Source organism: Chiloscyllium plagiosum, unplaced genomic scaffold (assembly GCF_037043375.1).
Source record: "Chiloscyllium plagiosum isolate Xiang-an unplaced genomic scaffold, Cpla_swu_hap1 HiC_scaffold_7, whole genome shotgun sequence".
Taxonomy (NCBI): Eukaryota; Metazoa; Chordata; class Chondrichthyes; order Orectolobiformes; family Hemiscylliidae; genus Chiloscyllium; species Chiloscyllium plagiosum.
The window spans coordinates 78,234,563-78,256,530 of record NW_028270145.1 but is presented as its reverse complement, the minus strand read 5'-3'; the positions used below and the strand labels follow the sequence as shown (position 1 = coordinate 78,256,530).

The following is a 21,968-nucleotide window of genomic DNA, read 5'->3' as shown; positions in this document are numbered from 1 at the left end:
AGGGATAAGGTGAATATGCATTGAGTGAGCACTATGAGAGCGAGTGAACACCCTTGCGATGCAGCCTGGTCAGTCCATGAGCTAGATTCATTGCATCTGGAACAACATTCAGAAGCATGCTGCAAGTCGATCAGAGATGTGTCATGAGTGTTCTTAAAGGCTGGCACTTGTCAGATGTCAATGTCCATGTACTTGAGGTCCCTCTGGTTGGCACCCATGGAACATACCTTGACATGTTGGTGCTCAGTTTCCAAAACAAAGGTTCTTGCAAGCATGTGACAACCTGAAGTCGCCAGCTACCCCCTCTGGTTTACAGGTTGAGATTTCTTACTGTTGTTTAGATGAGAGTGGTTCTGGAAAAGCGCAGCAGGCCAGGCAGCATCTGAGGAGCAGGAAAATCGACGTTTCGGGCAAAAGCCCTTCATCAGGAATAGAGGCAGGAAGCCTCCAGGGTGGAGAGCTTTTGCCCGAAATGTCAATTTTGCTGCTCCTCGGATGCTGCCTGACCTGTGCTTTTCCAGCATCACTCTGATCTAAACTCTGGTTTTCAGCATCTGCAGTCCTCACTTTTGACCTGAGATTTCTTACTGTCCAGATGGTTCAGCGGGTTTGGTAAGTTAAGAAACTGGATATTAATGAGGCAAGTTTGTGGCACTAGAAAGGTATTTAAAAAGCTGCAGACTCCCTTACTTGGCAATTCATCGCTTTCTGGCCAGAGTTGGTAAAATGTGGAGCTGGAAAAAGCACAGCAGGTCAAGCAGCATCGGAAGAGCAGGAGAATTGATGCTTCAGGCATGAACCTTCATCAGGACCACATTGTTCAGGCCCCTATAAATACCATCTCTTTTATTTCAGTGAATTTTGGTCCGATATAGATGTAATTTTACCAAGTAGATTCCATGACAGAAATGCAAATGTTGTTGATCTGCTGAGCATTAAATTGAATCCGAGGGTAATATATTTGAATTGTTTGGTGTCCAGTGCTGAAACTTTATTTTAAATGTTTTTATTATTCTGATGTCTAGGGTAAACTGTCAGAAGAAGCAGCAGCTTGCAAGGAGACAGCAGCAGATATTAATGTAGCGACTGATCAGTATTCAAACAGTGCAAGTAGTACTGTGCAACAAGAAAGAACGGTGCACCTTTTGGAACGATTGCGAACACTAGAGGTAAGCAAATGGTGAAGTTTGTCTCCAGTAAGTTGGACCAAATGTCTCGCACCAATTGCTGATTTAGCACATGAGCAATTTTAAATGTCAAATGAAACGTACCTGTTACCACTTCTAACACCACTGTCTGATAAACCCCAATAAAAAAATTCTGCCAAGCTCCCCATGGCAGATTTACTCAAGACATGTGGGTGCATGTACAAATGTCCATTTATTTATTTTGACTATGCTTGAGTAATGGCTGTGGTAAAGTCAGTAACCAAGTAGCCAAGAACCCAAATGCTATGAAAATATTACTTGTTTGCACAGTCACTGATGTATTCTATCATTGTGCAGATGATCAAGAGAAAGCTAATGGGATGGTAATAGGCCAAATTAGATTTAGTCTGCTGTTTATGGGAAGGACATACTTGGTTAAATTCCCTCATTTGTTGGTAGATGTCAAAGTAGTAATTGTGCTGGAATAGCTTAGTTGAGAGTGCAGCTAATTCTGGAATTCAAGTCTTCATACTATTGCCAGAACGTTCCCAGGACTCATAATCTTTTAAGGAACCCAATGTCTTCAGCTGATTGTTGGAATCGTGTGAAATGAATTAATTTGATTGAAACTGGCAATTGTAGTGCTGCAGACATCAGAAGGTGGCACAGACCGATTAACATGACTGGATGAATATAATTGCCAATACTTCAGCCTGTCTTATGAACTGAAGTGTTGGAATCTCTCATTATTGAGAATGAAGATATTCTTCAGTGAGTTTTTCACGACCATTGGTGACATGATGTGGCAGGACTACAGAGCTTAGAAATGATTTGGTTGTAGGATCTTTTAGCTGTCTTTATGGTATGTTGCTTCCACTATTTAGCACACAAATATTCCTGTGTTATAGCTTTTCTGGTTGACACCACCTTTAGATACACAGTTCCTGCACTCTTTCTTGAACCAGGTTGATCAGTTCACTTGATAATTGATAATAACATAGAGTGGAATGTATGCTGGAATAGAAGATCATAAATTTGCTATTGACAGTGCCCAAAGCATCTGCTTAGTTTGAATTACCAGATTTGTTCTGAATCTATCCCTTTGAGTACAGTGATAGAGCTGTACAACATGATGACAATGTGTTCAGTGAAAAGATGGGACTTCACCTTTGCAAGAACTGTCCCTGTACTATCATTTACAGGACATTATTGAGGACCAAATCTAGTAGATTTTTTTTCCCCTTGTGGGTTCATTCCACACTGGTTGCACTCCCAGTCTGGCAGTCAAGTTTTTCGGTACTTTGTTGGTTCAAGCAGTAATGGTTTCCAGTGCCTAGTTTAGTGCTAGGCAGTTTGAGTGGTTTGATTGCCTAAATTGGGCTCTAGTTAAGCCACTCAACACCTCTCTTGCAACTGGTAAAATTGTGTCATGTGTGAAAGGTCTGGTGATGGGAGGCACAGTGCCTTGCTTTTTAAATTCACTCACCTGCTTTCTTGCCCATAAGTAGCAGTTCAGCCACTCTAGGTAATGTACAGTGTGGTTCCCCAATCCAAATAATTCTGTGCTCCTGTTGTTAACCTCTGGGCTTCTTCTAAGAGGTGTTCTATGTAGAGGAGTACTGATTCACTGGTTGAGGGGCAGGGCCATAAGTGATAATTAGTAGGTGTTTCCCTTGCCCTTGCCACAAGACCATGCAGTCTGGTGAGGACTTCCTGTGCCACTCCCTTCCGATCATGTAACTTTGTGTCACCTCGCATGGTCTTGCTGGTGACACAGGATGTATCCCTGAGACAGTGGTGTTCAAGCCTCTCGAAGGTGTGACATTGTGGGTAGGGCTGCCACTCTGTCACCTTACTAATCTGTGTAATTAGCTCTTTCAATTTTGGCACAAGTCCCCAGGTGTTACTAAAGAGGAGTCAAAGTGTGATGCTGGAAAACACAACAGGGATGTTCCTGAATGAAGGGCCTATGCCCGAAACATCGGCTCTCCTGCTCCTCAGATACTGCCTGACTGGCTGAGCTTTTCCAGCGCCACACTTTTCGACTCCAACTCTCCAGCGTTTGCAGTCCTCACTTTCTCTCAGTTACGAAGGAGGACTTTATGGAGTCAAAAGGGCTCGTCATTTCTGTTCACTGTGTCAATGTCAGATTGTCCATCCTGCTATATTAGATTAGAGTGGTGCTGAAAAAGCACAGCAGGTCAGGCAGCATCCGAGCAGCAGGAAAATTGACGTTTCGGGCAAAAGCCCTTCTATTCCTGATGAAGAGCTTTTGCCCAAAACGTTGATTTTCTTGCTCCTCGGGTGCTGCCTGACCTGCTGTGCTTTTCCAGCACCATTCTAATCTAAACTCTAGTTTCCAGCATCTGCAGTCCTCATGTTTGCCATCCTGCTCTGTTGTCCATTTTACAACCTCAATTTGGTCAAGGAAAGGCTGCTTAACAGATACTACCTACTCGATTAAAATTGCACTGAGGTTACTTGGGCCAGTGATGGACACATGCTGTTTATGATGTTTTATAGATCTACTTGCTTTCCTGCCTACAAATGAACAGTCTAATCCTGGTCAGTGTATACGTGAGCAAAACAAAGATAGATGTGCTATGATTTTAAAAACAAGAATTTAACATTTAACAGTATTCTGGCTATCATCCATAGTTTTTAAATTTGTTTCTGGATGTGGGTGTCCATTCCACACTGCCCTGGAAAAGGTTGTGGTGAGCCACTTTCTTGAATTGCTACAGTCCTTGAAGTGTAGGGACACCAATAGTACTATTAGGGGGAGGGAATTTAGGAAGTTGACCCTCTGACAAAGAACAATCAGTGTTATATTTCCAAGTCAGAATGCTGTGTGGCTTGTAAGGGAACTTGCTGGTAGTGGGATTTCCATGCATCTGCTGACCTTGTCCTCTTAGATTGTGGTATTGATTGCTAATGGGGAATGTAGAACATAGAGCAATACAGCACAGAACAGGCCCTTCGGCCCTTGATGTTGTGCCACGCTGTGAACTATTCTAAACGCATTCCCCTGCACTATCCCATCATCATCCATGTGCTTATCCCAGGATTGTTTAAATCTCCCTAATGTGGCAGAGTTAACTACATTATCAGGTAGGGCATTTCACACCCTTACCACTCTCTGAGTAAAGAACCTGCCTCTGACATCTGTCTTAAATCTATCACCCCACAATTTGTAGTTATGCCCCTTGTACAAGCTGATGTCATCATCCGAGGAAAAAGACTTCCACTATCCACCCAATCTAATCCTCTGATCATCTTGTATGTCTCTATCAAATCACCTCTTAGCCTTTTTTCCAATGAGAACAGACCCAAGTCTCTCAGCCTTTCCTCATAAGACTTTCCTTCTAGACCAGGCAACATCCTGGTAAATCTACTCTGCACCTTTTCCAATGCTTCCACATCCTTCCTGTAATGGGGTGACCAGAACTGTACACAATATTCCAAATGTGGCCACACCAGCGTTTTGTATAGTTGCAGCATGACACTACGGCTCTGGAACTCAATCCCGCTACCAATGAAACCTAACACACCGTATGTCGTCTTAACAGCACTATCAACCTGGGTGGCAACTTTCAGGGATTTATGTACATGGACTCCAAGGTCCCTTTGCACATCCACACTACCAAGAATCTTTCCACTGACCCAGTACTCTGCCTGCCTGTTATTCTTCCCGAAGTGAATCACCTCACATTTGGCTGCATTGAACTCCATTTGCCACCTCTCAGCCCAATTCTGCAGTTTATCAATATCTCCCTGCAAGCTGTAACATTCTTCCACACTGTCCATTACTCCACCGACTTTAGTGTCATCTGCAAACTTACTAACCCATCCACCTGTGCCTGCATCAAGTCATTTATAAAAATGACAAGCAGCAGTGGTCCCAAAACAGATCCTTGTGGCACACCACTAGTAACTGGACTCCAGGCTGAATATTTTCCACCACTCTCTGCCTTCTTTCAGAAAGGCAGTTTCTAATCCAAACTGCTAAATCACCCTCAATCCCATGCCTCTGCATTTTCTCCAATAGCCTACTATGTGGAACCTTATCAAACACTTTACTGAAGTCCATGTACACCACTCATCAACTGCCCTACCCTCATCACATGCTTGGTCACCTTCTCAAAAACTCAATGAGGTTTGTGAGACATGACCTGCCCTTGACGAAACCATGTTGACTATCTGAAATCAAATTGTTGCTTACTTGATGATTATAAATCCTATCTCTTATAATCCTTTCCAAAACATTTCCTAAAACAGAAGTAAGGCTCACTGGTCTATAATTAGCCTTGGTAAGTTACTGCGGTTCATCCTGTAGATGGTACATACTGTTATCACTGTATTCATGGCAAAAGATGTAGATAGTGAAGGTAGTGGATGTGGTGCCAAATAAGTGCACTGCTTTGTTTTGGATGTTGTCAAGCTTCTTAGTTTTGTTGGAACTGCTTTCATGCAGGCAAGTGAAGACTGTTCCCATCACATTCCTGACTTGTGTCTTGTAGATGGTGCACAGGCTTTTGAGAGTCAGGAAATTAATTACTCATTGCAGAACTCCTAGTTATTGATTTTGTAACTGCTGTGTTTGTATGCTAGCCCAGTTCATTAATGGAACAAAGGTAATTCCCAGAATGTTGAAATGGGAATTCAGTGATGCTAATGCCATTAAATGTCATTGCGATGGCTTAGATTCACTCTATTGGAGATGGTTGTTGCATGAAACATTTGTGGCGTGAATATTACTTGTCGTTTTCATGTAAAAAAAAATTCATGGCATTATTCAATTAACAGCAGGCATGTAATCATAATGTGCTACCTAGTGTTTATTTCTCAACCAGCAACACTAATGCAGATATTTTGATCATTAATCTCACTGTTTGCAAGAGTTTGCCAAGAAAAAAAACAGTTGCTGCATTGCCTTGCATTACATCAGTGATGATTGGTTAAATGTTCGTAATGGCTGTGAAGTGCCTTACAATATCCAGACGTAATGGAAGACACAATTTAATTGCAAATTCAGGCTTTATTGAAGTTAAACACAGCATTTTTTGTTGATCTGCATATCCAATTTCATTTATTCAAATACAATTACTTTCAGAAAGCAATATTTTGAGCTACTATATATGAGTGATCTGATTCATGCAATGCAATACATGAATTAGGTTTGAGAGAAATGAGGGAATTTGGACCTTAAACCTTTCATGACTGACACATTTTCTTCACTCTATCTGAATCAGTGGCAGGCTCAGTGATTGTTATAATTAATAATCAACACTGATATCATTGTACCAAACAACTGCCAAGATAATGGAGGAGAAATAATTGAATATAAAATTTACAGCATACGTGAGTAAAGTGACATAAAATTTCAACAAAATTGGATATTATCATGTACATGCAGTACACATATTTGATAAACATGACCACAATGCTTTGTATGAATAATTAAAGTTGTAATTGTAATCACTGCTGATTACATTTACATGAAGCCCCATAGATAGCATCCTTGTACTGATCTAGACCAACACATTGTGAGATCATGATAAACGTAATTAAGAATTCAAAGTTTGTGCGAAGGTTTGTAGCTCGGGTGCTCGTTGTTGTGGTTCTGTTCGCCGAGCTGGAAGTTTTTGTTGCAAACGTTTCGTCCCCTGGCTAGGCGACATCATCAGTGCTTGGGAGCCTCCTGCGAAGCGCTTCTTTGATGTTTCCTCCGGTGTTTATAGTGGTCTGTCCCTGCCGCTTCCGGTTGTCAGTTTCAGCTGTCCGCTGTAGTGGTTGGTATATTGGGTCCAGGTCGATGTGTTTGTTGATGGAGTTTGTGGATGAATGCCATGCCTCTAGGTGCATGGCATTCATCCACAAACTCCATCAACAAACACATCGACCTGGACCCAATATACCAACCACTACAGCAGACAGCTGAAACTGACAACCGGAAGCGGCAGGGACAGACCACTATAAACACCGGAGGAAACATCAAAGAAGCGCTTCGCAGGAGGCTCCCAAGCACTGATGATGTCGCCTAGCCAGGGGACGAAACGTTTGCAACAAAAACTTCCAGCTCGGCGAACAGAACCACAACAGTAATTGAGAATTTTATGTGGCCTATATTGGTCCATGTATCGCACAGCACCTCAACCATTGACGCACATGGTGGGGGGTGGGGGGGGCATAATTTTGTGTAGGGAATACATCTAGCGGTCTTTGACATCAGTTACACTCATTGTTACACAATTATCTGTTAAAACTATTTTGTGAGGCACATGCTTGAAAATCTAAGCTAATAACTGAAAACCTATTCAGTATGTGGATGTACCTATGAGAGAAGCAAAAATTGACCTTCTCTTGGGAAGTAAGGCAGGGCAAGTGACTGAGGTATCAGTGGGGGAGCACTTTGGAGCCAGTGATCATAATTCTATTAGTTTTAAAATAGTGATGGAAAATGATAGAGCTGATCTAAAAGTTATGGTTCTAAATTCGAGGAAGGCCAATTTTGATAGTATTGGACAAGAATTTTCAAAAGTTAATTGGGAGCAGGTATTTGCAGGTAAACAGGTGACTGGAAAGTGGGAAGCCTTCAAAAACAATATAACGAGAGTCCAGAGACAGTATGTTCCTGTAAATGTAATGGACAAGGCTGGTAATTGTGGGGAATGCTGGATAAGCAGAGAAATTGAGGCTCTGGTCAAGAAAAAGAAGGAAGCATAAGTCAGGTATAGACAGCAGGAATCAAATGAATCCCTAGAAGAATGTAAGGGCAGTAAGAGTATACTCAAGGGAAATCAGGAGGACAAAAAGGGGACATGAGACAGCTTTGGCAAGTAGGGTTAGGGAAAATTCAAAGGGATTCTACAGCTACATTTAAGGACAAAAGAGAAACTAAAGAAAGAATAGGGCCTCTTAAAGATCAGCAAGGTTGCCTATCTGAAACTGCAGGATATGGATGAGATACTAAATGAGTATTTTGCATTGGTGTTTACTGAGGAGAAGGATATGGAAGAAAGAGAGTGTAGGGAAATAAATAGTGATATCTTGAAAAGTGTCCTTATTACAGAGAAGGAGGCGTTGAATGTCTTAAAAAGCATAAAAGTGGATAAATCCCTGGGTCCTGATCAGGTACATCCTAGGCGCCAGGGAAGTGATTGCTGGGCTCCTTGCTGAAATATTTGTTTTATTGTAGCCACAAGGTGAGGTGCTGGAAGACTGGAGGTTGGCTAGCGTGATGCCGTTATTGAAGAAAGGTAGTAAGGAAAAAACTGGGAACTATAGACCGGTGATGTCAATAGCGGATAAGTTGTTGCAGGGGATTCTGGGCAACAGCGTGTACATGCATTTGGAAAGGCACGGACTGATTAGGGATAGTCAACATGTCTTTGTGCATGTAAATCATGTCTCACTAACGGTACTGAACATTTTTAAAGAAATGTAGAAGGTTTTTGAAGGCAGAGTGATGGGCATTGTCTATGTGGCCTTCATTGAGGCATTTGAAAAATTTCAGCATGATAGACTGGTTAGCAAGGTTTGATCATATGGAATACATGGAGAACTAGCCATTTGGATGCAAAATTACTTGGAGGGTGGAGGTGGAGAATTGCTTTTTGAACTGGTGGCCTGTGACTAGCGAAGTGACAGAAGGATTGGCGCTAGGTCCATTGCTTTTCATCATAAACGACTTGGATGTGAACACAGGAGGTATAGTTAGTTAATTAGCAGATGACACCAAAATTGGAGGTGTAGTGGACAGTGAATAAAGTTACTTCAGAGTACAATTGGACCTTGATCAGATGGACAAAAGAGCCGAGGAGTGACAGATGGAGTTCAATTTAGGGTATATGAATCGAAAGGGTTTGGAGGGATATGGGTCAGTTGCTGGCAGGCGGGACTAGATTGGCAGGGATATCTGGTCAGCATGGACGGGTTTCTGTACTGTACATCTCTATGACTGTAGATAAATATGAGGAGCTGCATTTTGGAAAGGCAATCAGGGCAGGACTTATGCACTTAATGGTAAGTTCCTGGGGACTGTTGCCGAACAAAGAGACCTTGGAGTGCAGGTTCATAGTTTCTTGTAAGTGTAGTTGCAGGTAGACAGGGTAATGAAGAAGGCATTTGGCACACTTGCTTTTATTGGTCAGTGCATTGAGTATAGGAATTGGGAGGTCATGTTGCGGCTGTGCAGGATGTTAGTTAGGTCATGTTAGAATACTGTGTTCAATTCTGGTCTCCCTGCTATAGGAAGGATGTTGTGAAAGAGTTTCAAAGTAGTTGCCAGGATTGGAGGGTTTGAATTATAGGGAGAGGCTGAATAGGCTGGGGCTGTTTTCCCTGGAGCGCCAGATGCTGAGGGGTAACCTTATAGAGGTTTATAAAGTCATAAGGGGCATGGATAGGGTAAATAGTCAAGGCTCTGGATTAGTGGTGCTGGAAGAGCACAGCAGTTCAGGCAGCATCCAAGGAGCAGCGAAATTGACGTTTCGGGCAAAAGCCCTTCATCAGGATTCCTGCACCACTAATCCAGAATCTGGTTTCCAGCATCTGCAGTCATTGTTTTTACCTAAATAGTCAAGGCCTTCTCCCCAGGGTAGAGAATTCCAAAACTAGAGGGCATAGGTTTAAGGTGAGAGGGGAACGATTGAAAAAGGACCTGAGCAACAACTTTTTCATGCAGAGGGTGGTGCGCGTATGGAATAAGCTGCCAGAGGAAGTGGTGGAGACTGGTACAATTATAACATTTAAAAGACATCTGGATAGGCATGTAATTAAGAAAAGTTAAGACAGATATGGGCCAAATGCTGGAAAATGGGACTAGATTAATTAGGGATATCTGGTCAGCATGAACAAGTTAGACTGAAGGGTCGGTTTCCATCTGTACATTTCTGTGACTGAATAACTGCATAGTGAATGAAATTGGGAACTCATAGCCTGAGTGACCAGGACAAGCAAGTGGGTATCTTTTTTAGCAAACAAAGCCAGAAATTACTGGAGAAGATCAGCAGGTTTGATAGCATCTGTGAAGAGCAAATTGTGTGAATATTCAGTTCTATTGAAGGATCACTGGACATGAAATATTTTCTCTCGCGGATGCTGCCAGACCTGCTGAGTTTCTCCAGCAATTTCTGTTTTCATTTTTTTCGGATCTCCAGCATCCACAGTTCTTTACTTTATTCATTTGGGTATCTTCTTTACTACTCAGACCCAACAGTGACAGGATTGAGGTTGGATGGATCCAATACAAAGTATGGTTCTGAGAGAGAAATAAACAAAACACCAAAAAGATTGAATTAATTACAAACGATACACAATGCAGAACATTTAACCGAGTGGTGCTGTCAGAATTCACATTTCTCCTTTCATTTCTCATCCATCAGCATAATGTTCCATTTACTTTTTCTCCATATGAATATTTAAACCCTGTTTTGATGCATATATAATGTGCCAACCACATCCTGTGGTTACAAATTCCACATTTTCACATGTTTTTCGATAAACCAGTTTCTTCTGAATTTTCTGCTATTAGCTAGGTGGCAATCCTATATCATTGCTCTTTACTTTTACTGATTCCCACAAGTGGAAGCTCCCTCAAACAAAAAGAGACTGAAACTCTTTGTCCTTTGCTGTTAGAAATAAAGGTAATTCCTGGTATCACCTAGAGGCTTTGAGAGCTAGGACAGGGGCCTGCTGGGAAGGTAAATTCCTTCTTTAAAAACTTGCCTCATGGAATCAGCGGCCTTCATTTTTGCAGCAGCAGAAGGAGCGGTGAGAGCAAGGAGGTAAATTAATCCTTTAATGACCTATCCCATATAAATAGACAGAGCATACGCTGAGCAGGAGAGGACAGGGGACTGCTGAGTAAGTGAGGTAATATATTTGGGTGGTTGCTTTACCAAAACACTGCTTAGGTAGTGTCTCCCACCCATCCTCCTCCTCTAAACAAAAAAAAAGGTTCTAAGTGCTGATTCGGTAAGGTTTCTACATTTTTCAATAGTCTCTTTGGGAATTCAGAACAGTGGGAATGGATGTTAGGGCAGTTGCATGCTCCTCCTATAGGATACGGGAGATAAGGATCATCACTAGTGTCCCAACTGATTTCATCTGTGGGAAGCGCAGCCAGCTCCAGCTCCTCCGAAACTGCGTTAGGGAACTGGAGCTGGATGAACTTCAGATCATTCGGGAGACGGGGGGGGGGGGGGGGGGGGAGGTGTGTAATAGAGAGGAGTTGCAGGGAGATTAGTGTCACCTCAGGTAGAGGAAAATGGTAGATGGATTACAGTCAGAGCTGGAAAGGGAACAAGCAGAAGATGTAGGGAACACTTTTTTTTGATTACTTACAGTGTGGAAACAGGCCCTTCGGCCCAACAAGTCCACACTGACCCTCCAAAGAGCGACCCACCCAGACCCATTCCACTACATTTACCCCTTCACCTAACACTATGGGCAATTTAGCATGGCCAATTCACCTAACCTGCACATCTTTGGACTGTGGGAGGAAACCGGAGCACCAGGAGGAAACCCACGCAGACACGGGGAGAATGTGCAAACTCCACACAGGCAGTAGCCCGAGGCAGGAATTGAACCCAGGTCCCTGGTGCTGTGAGGCAGCAGTGCTAACCTGTGGCTGTCCTGCTCAATAATAAGTATACCATTTTAGATACTGTTAGGGGGCATGGCCTACCAGCAGAAAGCCATCGTAGCCAGGTCTGTGGCTCAGAAGGGAAGGGGGAGAATAGAAAAGCAATAATGGTAGGAGACTCAGTAGTTAGAGGCACAGACAGGAAATTGTGGTCGCGAACAGGGCTCCTGGAAGTTATGATGCCTCCCAGATGCCAGGGTCTGGGGTGTCTCTGATCGAGTCGACCAGATTCTGAGGGTGAACAGCCAGAAGTTGTGGTCCACATTGGCACCAATGACATAGCCAAGAAAAGGGATGAAGATCTAAAAAGTGATTTGAGGGAGTTAGGTTGGAAGCTAAAAAGCTGGATAACTTTGTCCTGCTGAGACAGGCAAAGAATGGTAAGGTGAAGTAGCCTTGGATGACAAGAGAAGAGAAGGTTGTCTTCACGAGGAAGAAGGAAGCTTACTTAAGGTTGAGGAAGCAAGGATCTGGCACAGTTTTACAGGATTACAGGGTATCTAGGAAAGAACTCAAAAATGGACTGAGGACAGCTGGGAGGGGGCATGAAAAAGTCTTGGTAGGAAGGATTAGGGAAACCCAAAGGAGTTCTTACCATAAGGAATAAGAAAATGATCAGAGAGGGAGTAGGCTGATAAGGGACAGTGGAGGGAACTTGTGCCTGGAGTCTGAACAGGTAGGGGAGGCTCTAAATGAGTTTTTTGCTTCAGTGTTCGCTAGAGAGAGAGACCTTCTTGATAGTGAGAACACAGTGGACGTAATTGGCTTGAACAGATTGACATTAGGAAAGTGGATGTCCTGGAAATTCTGGGAAACATCAAGATAGGTAAGTCCCCAGGGCCGGACCAGAGAAATCCAAGGTTACTATGGGAAGCGAGGAATGAGATTGCAGCGCCTCTGGCGATGACCTTTGCATCCTCACTCTCCACGGGAGTAGTACTGACTGCTTGGAGGGAGGTGAATGTTGTTCCTCTGTTCAAGAAAGGCAATAGGGAAATCCCTGGTAATTACAGACCAGTCAGCCTTTCGTCTGTGGTAAGGAAGGTACTGGAAATAATTTAGAGAGACAGGATTTATAACTATTTGGAAACACATAGTTTGATTAAAGATAGTCAGCATGGCTTTTTGAGGGGCAGGTCATGCCTCTCAAGCCTTATTAAGCTCTTTGAGGTTGTGATGAGACAAGTTGACAAAAGTCGAACAGTGGATGTGGTGTATGTGGATTTTAGTAAGGCATTTCATAATGTTCCCCATGGTAGTCTCATTCAGAAAGTTAGGAGATATGGGATACAGGGAAATTTGGCTGTCTGGATACAGAATTGGCTGGCCGAGAAAAGACTGAGTGGTAGTGGATGGAAAGTATTCCGCCTGGAGATCAGTGGCCAGTGGTATCCCACAGGGATCTGTTCTTGGGTCTCTGCTCTTTGTAGTTTTTATAAATGATTTGAATAAAGAAGTGCAAGGGTGTCTTAGTAGGTTTGCTGATGACACAAAGGTTGGAGGTGTTGTAGATAATGTCGATGGCTGTTACAGACTAGAACAAGACATTGACATGATGCAGAGCAGGACTCAGAAGTAGCAAATGGAGTTCAACCTGAATAAATGTGAAGTGATTCATTTTGGAAGGTCAAATTTGAATTCTGAATACAGAGTTAAAGGCAAGATTCTGTCAATGAGGAGGAACAACAGGATCTTGCACCCAAGTTGATAGGGTTGTTAAGAAGGCGTATGGGGTTTTGGCTTTCATTAACAGAGGGATTAAGTTTAAGACCTGCGAGATTTTGCTGCAGTTCTGTAAAACCCTGGTGCGACCACACTTGGAATATTGTGTTTAGTTCTGGTCGCCTCATTATCGCAAGGATGTAGATGTTTTAGACAGGGTGCAGAGGAGATTTACCAGGATGCTGCCTGGATTGGAGGGCTTGCCTTATGAACAGAGGTTGAGTGAGCTTTAGCTTTTCACACTGGAGAGAAGAAGGAAGAGAGGTGACTTGATAGAGGTATACAGGGTAATGAGAGGCAGAGATAGAGTAGGTAGACAGAGACTTTTCCTCAGAGCAGAAATGGCTGTCATTCGGGGTCATAATTTTAAGGTGATTGGAGGAAGGTATAGGGGAGATGTCAGAGGTAGGTTCTTTACACAGTGTGGTGGGTGCGTGGAGTGCACTGCCAGCAGTGGTGGTAGAATCAGAGACATTAGGGACAATTAAGCAACTGCTGGATAAGCACATGGACGGATGTAAATTGAGGGGTGTGTAGGTTAGGTTGCTGTTAGATTAAGATAAATGCTCGCCACAACATTGTGGGCTGAAGGGTTGTGTTGTTCTATGCTCTATCATTGCTTGTGAGTGTTTTTTTGCACTTCTCTGGTACCCTGAAATCCATTTAATAATATGCACCCATGCACAATAACCAGGGTTTGATCAAGAACTGAAAGAACTGCTGATGCTGTATGAATCAGAAACAAACACAGGAATTACAAACACTGGAAAAGCTCAGCAGGTCTGGCAGCACGTGTGAAGAGAAATCAGAGTTCATGTTTCGGGTCAGGTGACCCTCAGTTCTCCAGGTTTTGATACAAATCTATCAAAGCCTGTCTATTTATCATTTTTATCTGCCTAGAAATAAACCCTTTGGTTTGGCTTAAGTTTGTGTTTTGAGTTTATTAGCTGTGTTTCTCCTTTGATTTGTATTTTGCATCAGATCCTTTAGTTCTTACCCATTTTTATTCTTATTTTGCTAGTTAATATGTGAGCTCCTTATTTGTCATCCTAAATGTTTTGTTTTGCACTTGAATTTCCTAAATCCATGCACATCCAGGTTTGTTGATGTTTTGTAACATTTTAGTATTCTCCTGTATTGACCAGCTCCTCACATCACTATCAACAGCCCTCTGTACCTTCCCAGAAAGATAAAACAGTATGGTATTTGTGCTCTCAGTCACACAAACACAAATACACTCAAGGCAAGAGCAGTTGGAAAGAATAATGCACTTCTGTGAGCTAGGGGAGAAAAAGAAATAGTTCATCATTCATATGACGTCTTGTTTTGGAAGAAGCACATTGCAGGCCTTGTGAAAGTTCTTCTTTATACCTGAAGTGCAGTTCAAGTTAGTTCAGCAGCTGAAGTCATATCCAGAAGCCACTTGCAGAATTTGTTTGAGTGATAGATTTTCTGAAGGTCATGAAGTCATTCTTTTATGGTCTCATTATCAAGGAACTTAGTTTGCGATGTTGTTGGCCTGAGGATTTTTGTATTCGAAACATAAGTGTTTTCATTTTTCTTTGTGCCTTCTGCAAACATTATTTCTCATTTGAAAATTGAAAAAGACAACTAGAGCTGCTTTATTTTGCAAACTCCTCAGAATTATGATTTCTTTACCAAATATTGTGGTGTTCTTTGCTTGAGCATCAACCTATTTTTTTTTTCTCTGGGTTACTCTCCCACCAATTTATAACATCCACTTTGAAAAGTTAAGGTAATTCCTTCTTATTTTTCAAAAAGATCTATTCAATTCCAGAATGTCTTCCAATGGTGTTTGAGGACATATATTATTAGTCTACAATGCACCTTTTTTGTCTGTCTTTAGCATATAACAAAAGCGTGAGATGTTACAAAGCCAGGTCTTCTGACCTCTGTGGCCAAATTGGAGCATTTTGTCACTTCAAAAGAAAGGCAGTTTAGAAGATTCCATAGTGAATAACATTTGACTATCAAAAATTGCTGCCTATTACCCATTTCTTTGAGAATGAGCTGATGAGTTGCCTTCTTCAATCAGAGCAGTCCATATGGTGTCAGTGCACCCACATTGCTCTCAGAAAGGGAGTGCCATGATTTTGACCAGTGATTCTGAGGGAACAATGATGTTTTTCCAAGTTATGTATTTCAAATTGTGTAGAAGGTTTATGATAATGGTAAACATGGATGATAAATTTTAATGACCATCCATCTGATAGTTATGCCTGAGATCTTTCATGGACTAAAATACTTCTGCAGACAGACAACTACTGACCAAAAATGGTTGTCATGATCATCTGTCCACAGATTAAGGTTTCATGAGACCCATGTGAAACAAAGGCATGAAACAAAGCAGCAGTATCATTCTCAAGGAATTCTTAATGTCGTGTTTTGATTCACACTTTTATGATAACTTTGTATTATCAAAGAACAAAGTTTCACTTGCTAATTTAGCCAGCTTGGAGTGATAATTGAACCAGACTTGGGGAAAACATACTGAACCATATTACAGCAGCTGCTTTTGAGCAGCAGAGCACAAGGAAAAAACATTGACTTCTCTCTCTCTCTCATGCTGTCTGTCTCTCTCGCGCAGTCTCTGTCTCTCTCTCATGCTGTCTGTCTCTCGCGCTGTTTCTCTCGTGCTCTCTCATGCAGCTCTCTCTCGCACTCACTCTCTCTCTCGCGCGCTCTCTCTCTCTCATGCTCTCTCTCACATTTTCTCTCTCTCTCGCACTGTCGCTCTCTTTCTCTGTGTCTCTCTCTCTCTTGTAATGGTACACTGAGGAAACAGCCATTCACTGAGAACCCAAATATAGCTACAACCTTCACTCTTGTGGAGGCTAGCAGTTAAGAATTAAGCAATGTTGTTCTCCGATTTAAAATCTAACTCTTCAAGGATTTTTAAATGACATAGTAATTCTTCTCCATTACAAGCTGTATTACAAGCCCTTTTAAACTTATTATTGATGTTTGTTGCTGTGTTTTTATTACTTCCTGACTTTGAGTAAAATGATATTCCTCTTTCTCTCACTCATGGAAATCTTATAAATAACATTTTTAATTCATATAGATGGCCACCGATTTACAAACATTCGACTTCTGAACACTCGTACTTGCAAATGCAATCTTGTATGGGGTGAAATTTTAAAGATCTGATCTCTGAACATTTCCTGTTCTTGTGAACAGCTCTTTTATTTCGTCCTGCATTGTATTCCGACCTGCTATCAGATCGAGTTGTGAGTGGATTCAGGAACTGAACCCATTTGCATTCTATATAATATAGTTGCATGCCAAAATAAATTTAAAAAAAAATTGTTGCAACTGAGGAAAAGGAGACCTAAAAGGGAATCTGATTCCTCTTCTTCTTCACCTGATCATAACAAATAGAAAAAGATATGCATGTCCTACAGTGTATAGTAATGAAGTGTAAGCCATGCTCCTAATGCGATGAGTTATTAGGGTGTCAGTCTTTACTCAGTGGTTCCATTCTTTACTGGGTCAGAAGGTTTGGGGTTTAGAATCACTTCAGAGATTTGAGCTCTATTTGAGATCTATGATTCAGCTCAGTATCAAGGGATGATTCTGGTATGCCATTGAGTAGCCTGCCAGAATGGTTGTATGCTCAGCTGGGGGTTCCGAAGAGCCTGCGGGGCTGAAATAGAATGGCAGTATAGGTTGAAAGGCCTCAGTTTCCGTTCTGCAGGCCTCAGCTTGAACTTGATGGAAAGGTTTTCTTTAAATCCACTCATGCGGCATTTATTTCCCATCCTTAGTTGTCCTTGAGACAGTGGTGGCGAGCTGTTTTCTTGAACTGCTGCAGTCTATATAGCTAGGTAGACCCATAATGCCATTAGGGAGGGAGTTCCACGATTTTGACCCAGTGACACAAAGGGAACAGTGATTCTGAACCTTTGACCTATTCTTCTAACCATTAAATTTGTGACTAGTTCAGTTCAGTTGGTCAATGATTACACGTTGACAGTGGAAAATTCAGTAGTGGTAATTTCATTGAATATAAAGGGTCAGTGGATAGATTCTGTCAAGTTAGAAATGGTCATTGTCTGGCATGTGAATGTTACTTGCCACTTTTCAGCTCCAACTGGATTTTGTCAGTGCATTTGGACATGGGCTGTCAGTATCTGAAATGTTCTGGATGGTGCTGAACACTGTGGAGTCATCAATGAGCATCCCCACTTCAGATCTTCTTATAGAGTGAAGGAGCTAAACTTGGTTTGTCTCTGATATTACCCAGAAGAACTTCTACAGAGATGTACTGGAGCTGAGATGCCCAATCTCCAATAGCCACAATTATCTTCCTATGTGCTGGATATGATTCCAATCAGTGGAGAGCTTTCCCCTGGTTCCCAGTGACTGTAGCTTTTCCAAGAATCCTCAACGTAACAGGGATATGCCTGTTGGCATCTCTTGCAGAAAGGGGGTTGAGGCAATGGATACCTGAAGAGATGGACCTTTTAACAACAGAATTAATATTAAATTATTTATGAGTGCTGCAGCTGAAGTTCAAACGTAGCCTCAGGACTCTCAGCTGGAGCTACAAATGAATGTAAAGGGCTTAAACTTTCCAATTGAGTTAAAACAGACTGTAGGAGTCTTCAAATTAAAAATTAAAACCTTTTTGTAACCTGGGATGTACATGAGCCCTCCAGTTGGTAGAGCAAGATACAGCCTTGCTGTGCTAAGACACTCAGCTAGTGTCTTAACCACCAGAACAGTAGACATTATCGACAACTAAAACTGCATTGCCTCAACACAGGAGTGGCAATAAATCCATTGTTCAAATGTATTCCCACATCAATTGCTTCTGAGGTTGAGAACTGATCCCAATGGGAAAAAAAATAACCTTGTTGATTTTTGAATTTTCTGAAAAGAGAGGTTTTGCTGAAGCTTTTCATCATACGCTCATCAGGACAAATGCAAGAATGTCACATCCCAATTAATGGGTCCTTGTGTATGGATTTGTCTCTTCCAGCAAGGAAGCATGTTAAGAGCATGCTTAGTTATCTAAAATTGGTTATTAGTATAATATAGGATTGGGCAGCATCAGATGTACAAACATGGAATCATATCTAATATTAAATATTTTATTTTGAGTTTGACAAGTGCAAATTAATTTAATTGCTTCATTGACTCCTAAAAAGACAATTCATACACAGCGATCTAGATTTAGTTTGAATTCAAGCTTGTTATCTACCAGGTTGGGATTTGAACCCATGCCTCCAGATCATGAGTAATTAGTAAATTACTAGTATTACCACAAACCACCATTTCCCCTAAATGATTGTTTGTTAAAGTTGCATAGGGCTTTAGTGAGACCACAATTGAAAATTCCACTGAGGTTTGGTCTCCAATTTAAGAAAGAATATGGGAAGTGTGTGGGAAAGTGGATCTGAAGTCAAAGATCAATTATGTTCATACTAAATGGCAGGGAAGAGATGAGGGGTCATCTCTTTTTGTTATCTTCTTCCATTATTATTTTACAGTGGAACCTCTTTTGAAGGAATTATTTTAGGTGTCACAACATACTTTAAAAAACCCTGGTTGGAAGTTAATTCCGTATAAATGTACATGCTATTTTTATTATATTCTTTCAGAAAAATGGAACTTGACATAAATCAGACATTTATTGGGAAATCAAGAAACAATCTATTTGTCTGAAGTTGTCAGATCTTTTATCTACACAATCTGTGCCCTGTACTTGCTTTTTACCATCTTGATTCACATTTGAAACATGACAATTTTCTGAAAAAAAATACAAGCACCTATAAATCCAAAATTGAAATTGGCTGAAAGTATGTTTAAAAATGAGGGAATTCTTCATCTGTGATCACCTGACAATATTGAGACCCTTGCTTTTGGACCACTGGATTTGTTTTTACAGAAAGTGGTGGCTGAAATGTTCTGCCTTGGTTTGCTAAAATAGTCAAAGGCTTTTTCTATGACATTGGTTCATTAATGGATAATAAATTAGACATGCTGTAGAATGAAAAGTTGGCACTTTACCTTCCATCCTTGTGGCACATTGGAGCTGAACAACCACATTTATGAAAATGAAAAATCATATAAGCAAAACTGCAGTGTCTTACAATTGTCCTGTCATTAATAAAAGATCTTGATGTGTCAGGATGTGCTTTGGAATATTTTCCTCTTATTACTATCCTTTAGAAAGGTTCTTTAAGTGGAGAAGACAGTTTCAAGATAACTCAGCTTGCTAGCTTTTCATCTTTGTTCCATATTTTAATGCTTTGTAAAGATGTAATGAGTTCAAAACAGATAAGAAAGAACAATGTACTTTTTAAAGCTGACTTCAGAGTAAGGAAATGTAATTGTTTTGGAAATGAGACCATGAATAAAATTGTTTTTGAAAGCATATACAATTCTAAAGTGCATTTCCTGGACAGATGCTGGGTATAGTGGTTTTTATTTTTGAACAATGCAGAAATTTGTGCTGCTAATCAGATGACTGTTATCGTTACTTCTTTTGCAATCTAACTGAAGTTGATATGACATTATCCTGCAGTGCTTTGAACACAACATTTTTAGTAATTTAGTGTTTTTTTTTAGTAATTTATCCCCCTGTGTGTTACAAATAGAATACTACTGAATGGCATGTTAATTCGACATTTATTCTTTCTGTTATGTAACAGTTTGCATTAATTGGTCTAAACACTTGCCTGATCCATTATTGAAGTGTCAGATGAGGGCAAGAACCCATCCCCATTACAAAGATCAAAACCTAAGATTCTCAAGAATTTTATTATCAGGATTGATTTTGAATTTTCAGAGCAACGTGTCATTATCTGTTATAACTCAAGGACAGATAGAATGCCCAATTATGTTTGTGCCATTTCTGCTAATCTAAATACAAAGAACCGCAATAACTCCCACTGTCACATCTCTGCTAATTCATGGGTCGTGAAGATTGCTGGCAAGACCAGTATTTGTTGTCCATTCCAAAATGCACTTGAAAAGATGGTCCTGAGCTGCCTTATTAAATGCTGCAGGCTTTGGAGTGTGGGTGCACCCACAGTGCTGTTAGAAAGGGAGCTGCAGGATTTTGACCCAACAACAGTGAATAAACAGAATATTTTTCCAAATCTGGATGGTGTCTGACTTCCAGGGTAACTAATTGGTAGTGATGTTCCCATGCATCTGCTGCTCTTATCCTTCTATGCAGGATAGGTCTATGAATTGTCAATGGGTTTCGAGGATTTAGAGGGATATGGGCCAAATGCTGGCAAATGGGACTAGATTAATTTAGGCTATCTGGTCAGCATGGTCAGTTGGATTAAAGAGTCTGCTTCTGTGCTGTACATCTCTATGACTGCAAGGGAGTCTGTTTTTGTTAAGTTTCCATGCTATGCTGTATCAAATGCTGCATTGATGACAAGGGCAGTCACTTTCACCTCACCTCTTGATTTGATTTGTTTTATTAACGCCGCATGTGCCAAAATATAAGGAAAAGTATTGTGTTGTGTGCTAAATCAGAGAAATCAAACCATACATAAGTTCAAAAGGGTAATAGAATGCAGAATGTAGTGTTACAGCTACAGAGAAGGTACAGAGAAAAATCAACTCTAATAGCAAGGTCTATTCATAAGTCCAATATTCCAAGTTGATAGTGTGCCTCCATCTGCCCCTCCCCATCCCAATTTTACTGGTGGTGTGGGGTGGCATCAGGCAGCCATCCTGCCAGTGGGCCATTGACATCCTGAAGTGGACACTTAATACTCACTTTAAGGGCCACATTTTGCTACTGGAACTTAACTGGCAGAGAAGGCCTACACTAAGTACCCAGCCCAAAAGGTTTCTCTGTATAGAGTGCTGGTATACAGGATGGGTTCCCTCCTCAACAAGTCCACTGGCTCTATCCTAGAGGGACTGCTGTGTTATTTCCCCACTCTGCTACTGCTCACACCATGGGGTGTCTCAAATTCTAATGCTCCTACCCATCCCCCGGCACTGGTGTCTTGAGCATTCAGGAGACTCCAGACCCTCCTGTTAGTGTGAATTCAGTGTATCTTAAGTCGTGAGCTCAATTTACATCCAGTGATTGCTGCTCCCATGGCTGCTGGAGAATGGGTGACGTCTGGCCAGCAGTTTTCTGAGGTGGGACATACTGATCCAGAAAGGCAAAAGTCTCATTGGCAGCTTATTAATGGCCAATGGGTTGCCATCAGGTAGTCGCATTTCCCCTCACGAGGTGTATGCAACCATCCCCCCTTCACCATCACCATCTCCAACATCTACAATTGACTCTTGGGCTTTGTCAGGAAATTTTCCTGTGTAATTCACCCCACTATTTTTAATATTGTGAATTTTTTTTTTTGGGTTCATAATGTTGTCCAGAATATTAACATTCAATCTTTGGTAACTACAGGAAAATATTAGCAGGTTTTGGTGACCATAAATGCAAA

General features: G+C 41.4%; 1 protein-coding gene across 8 annotated transcripts in view; it reads left to right on the top strand.

Moving 5' to 3' along the window:
- nckap5l (NCK-associated protein 5-like) overlaps positions 1–21,968 on the top strand; it is a 643,060-nt gene that overhangs the window by 371,614 nt on the left and 249,478 nt on the right. For all 8 annotated transcript variants that reach the window (XM_087989196.1, XM_043694058.2, XM_043694062.2 and 5 more), the window contains one exon: positions 1,026–1,169. In XM_087989196.1, the coding sequence (XP_087845322.1) occupies positions 1,026–1,169 (144 nt within the window). The remainder of the gene's footprint in view (positions 1–1,025; positions 1,170–21,968) is intronic.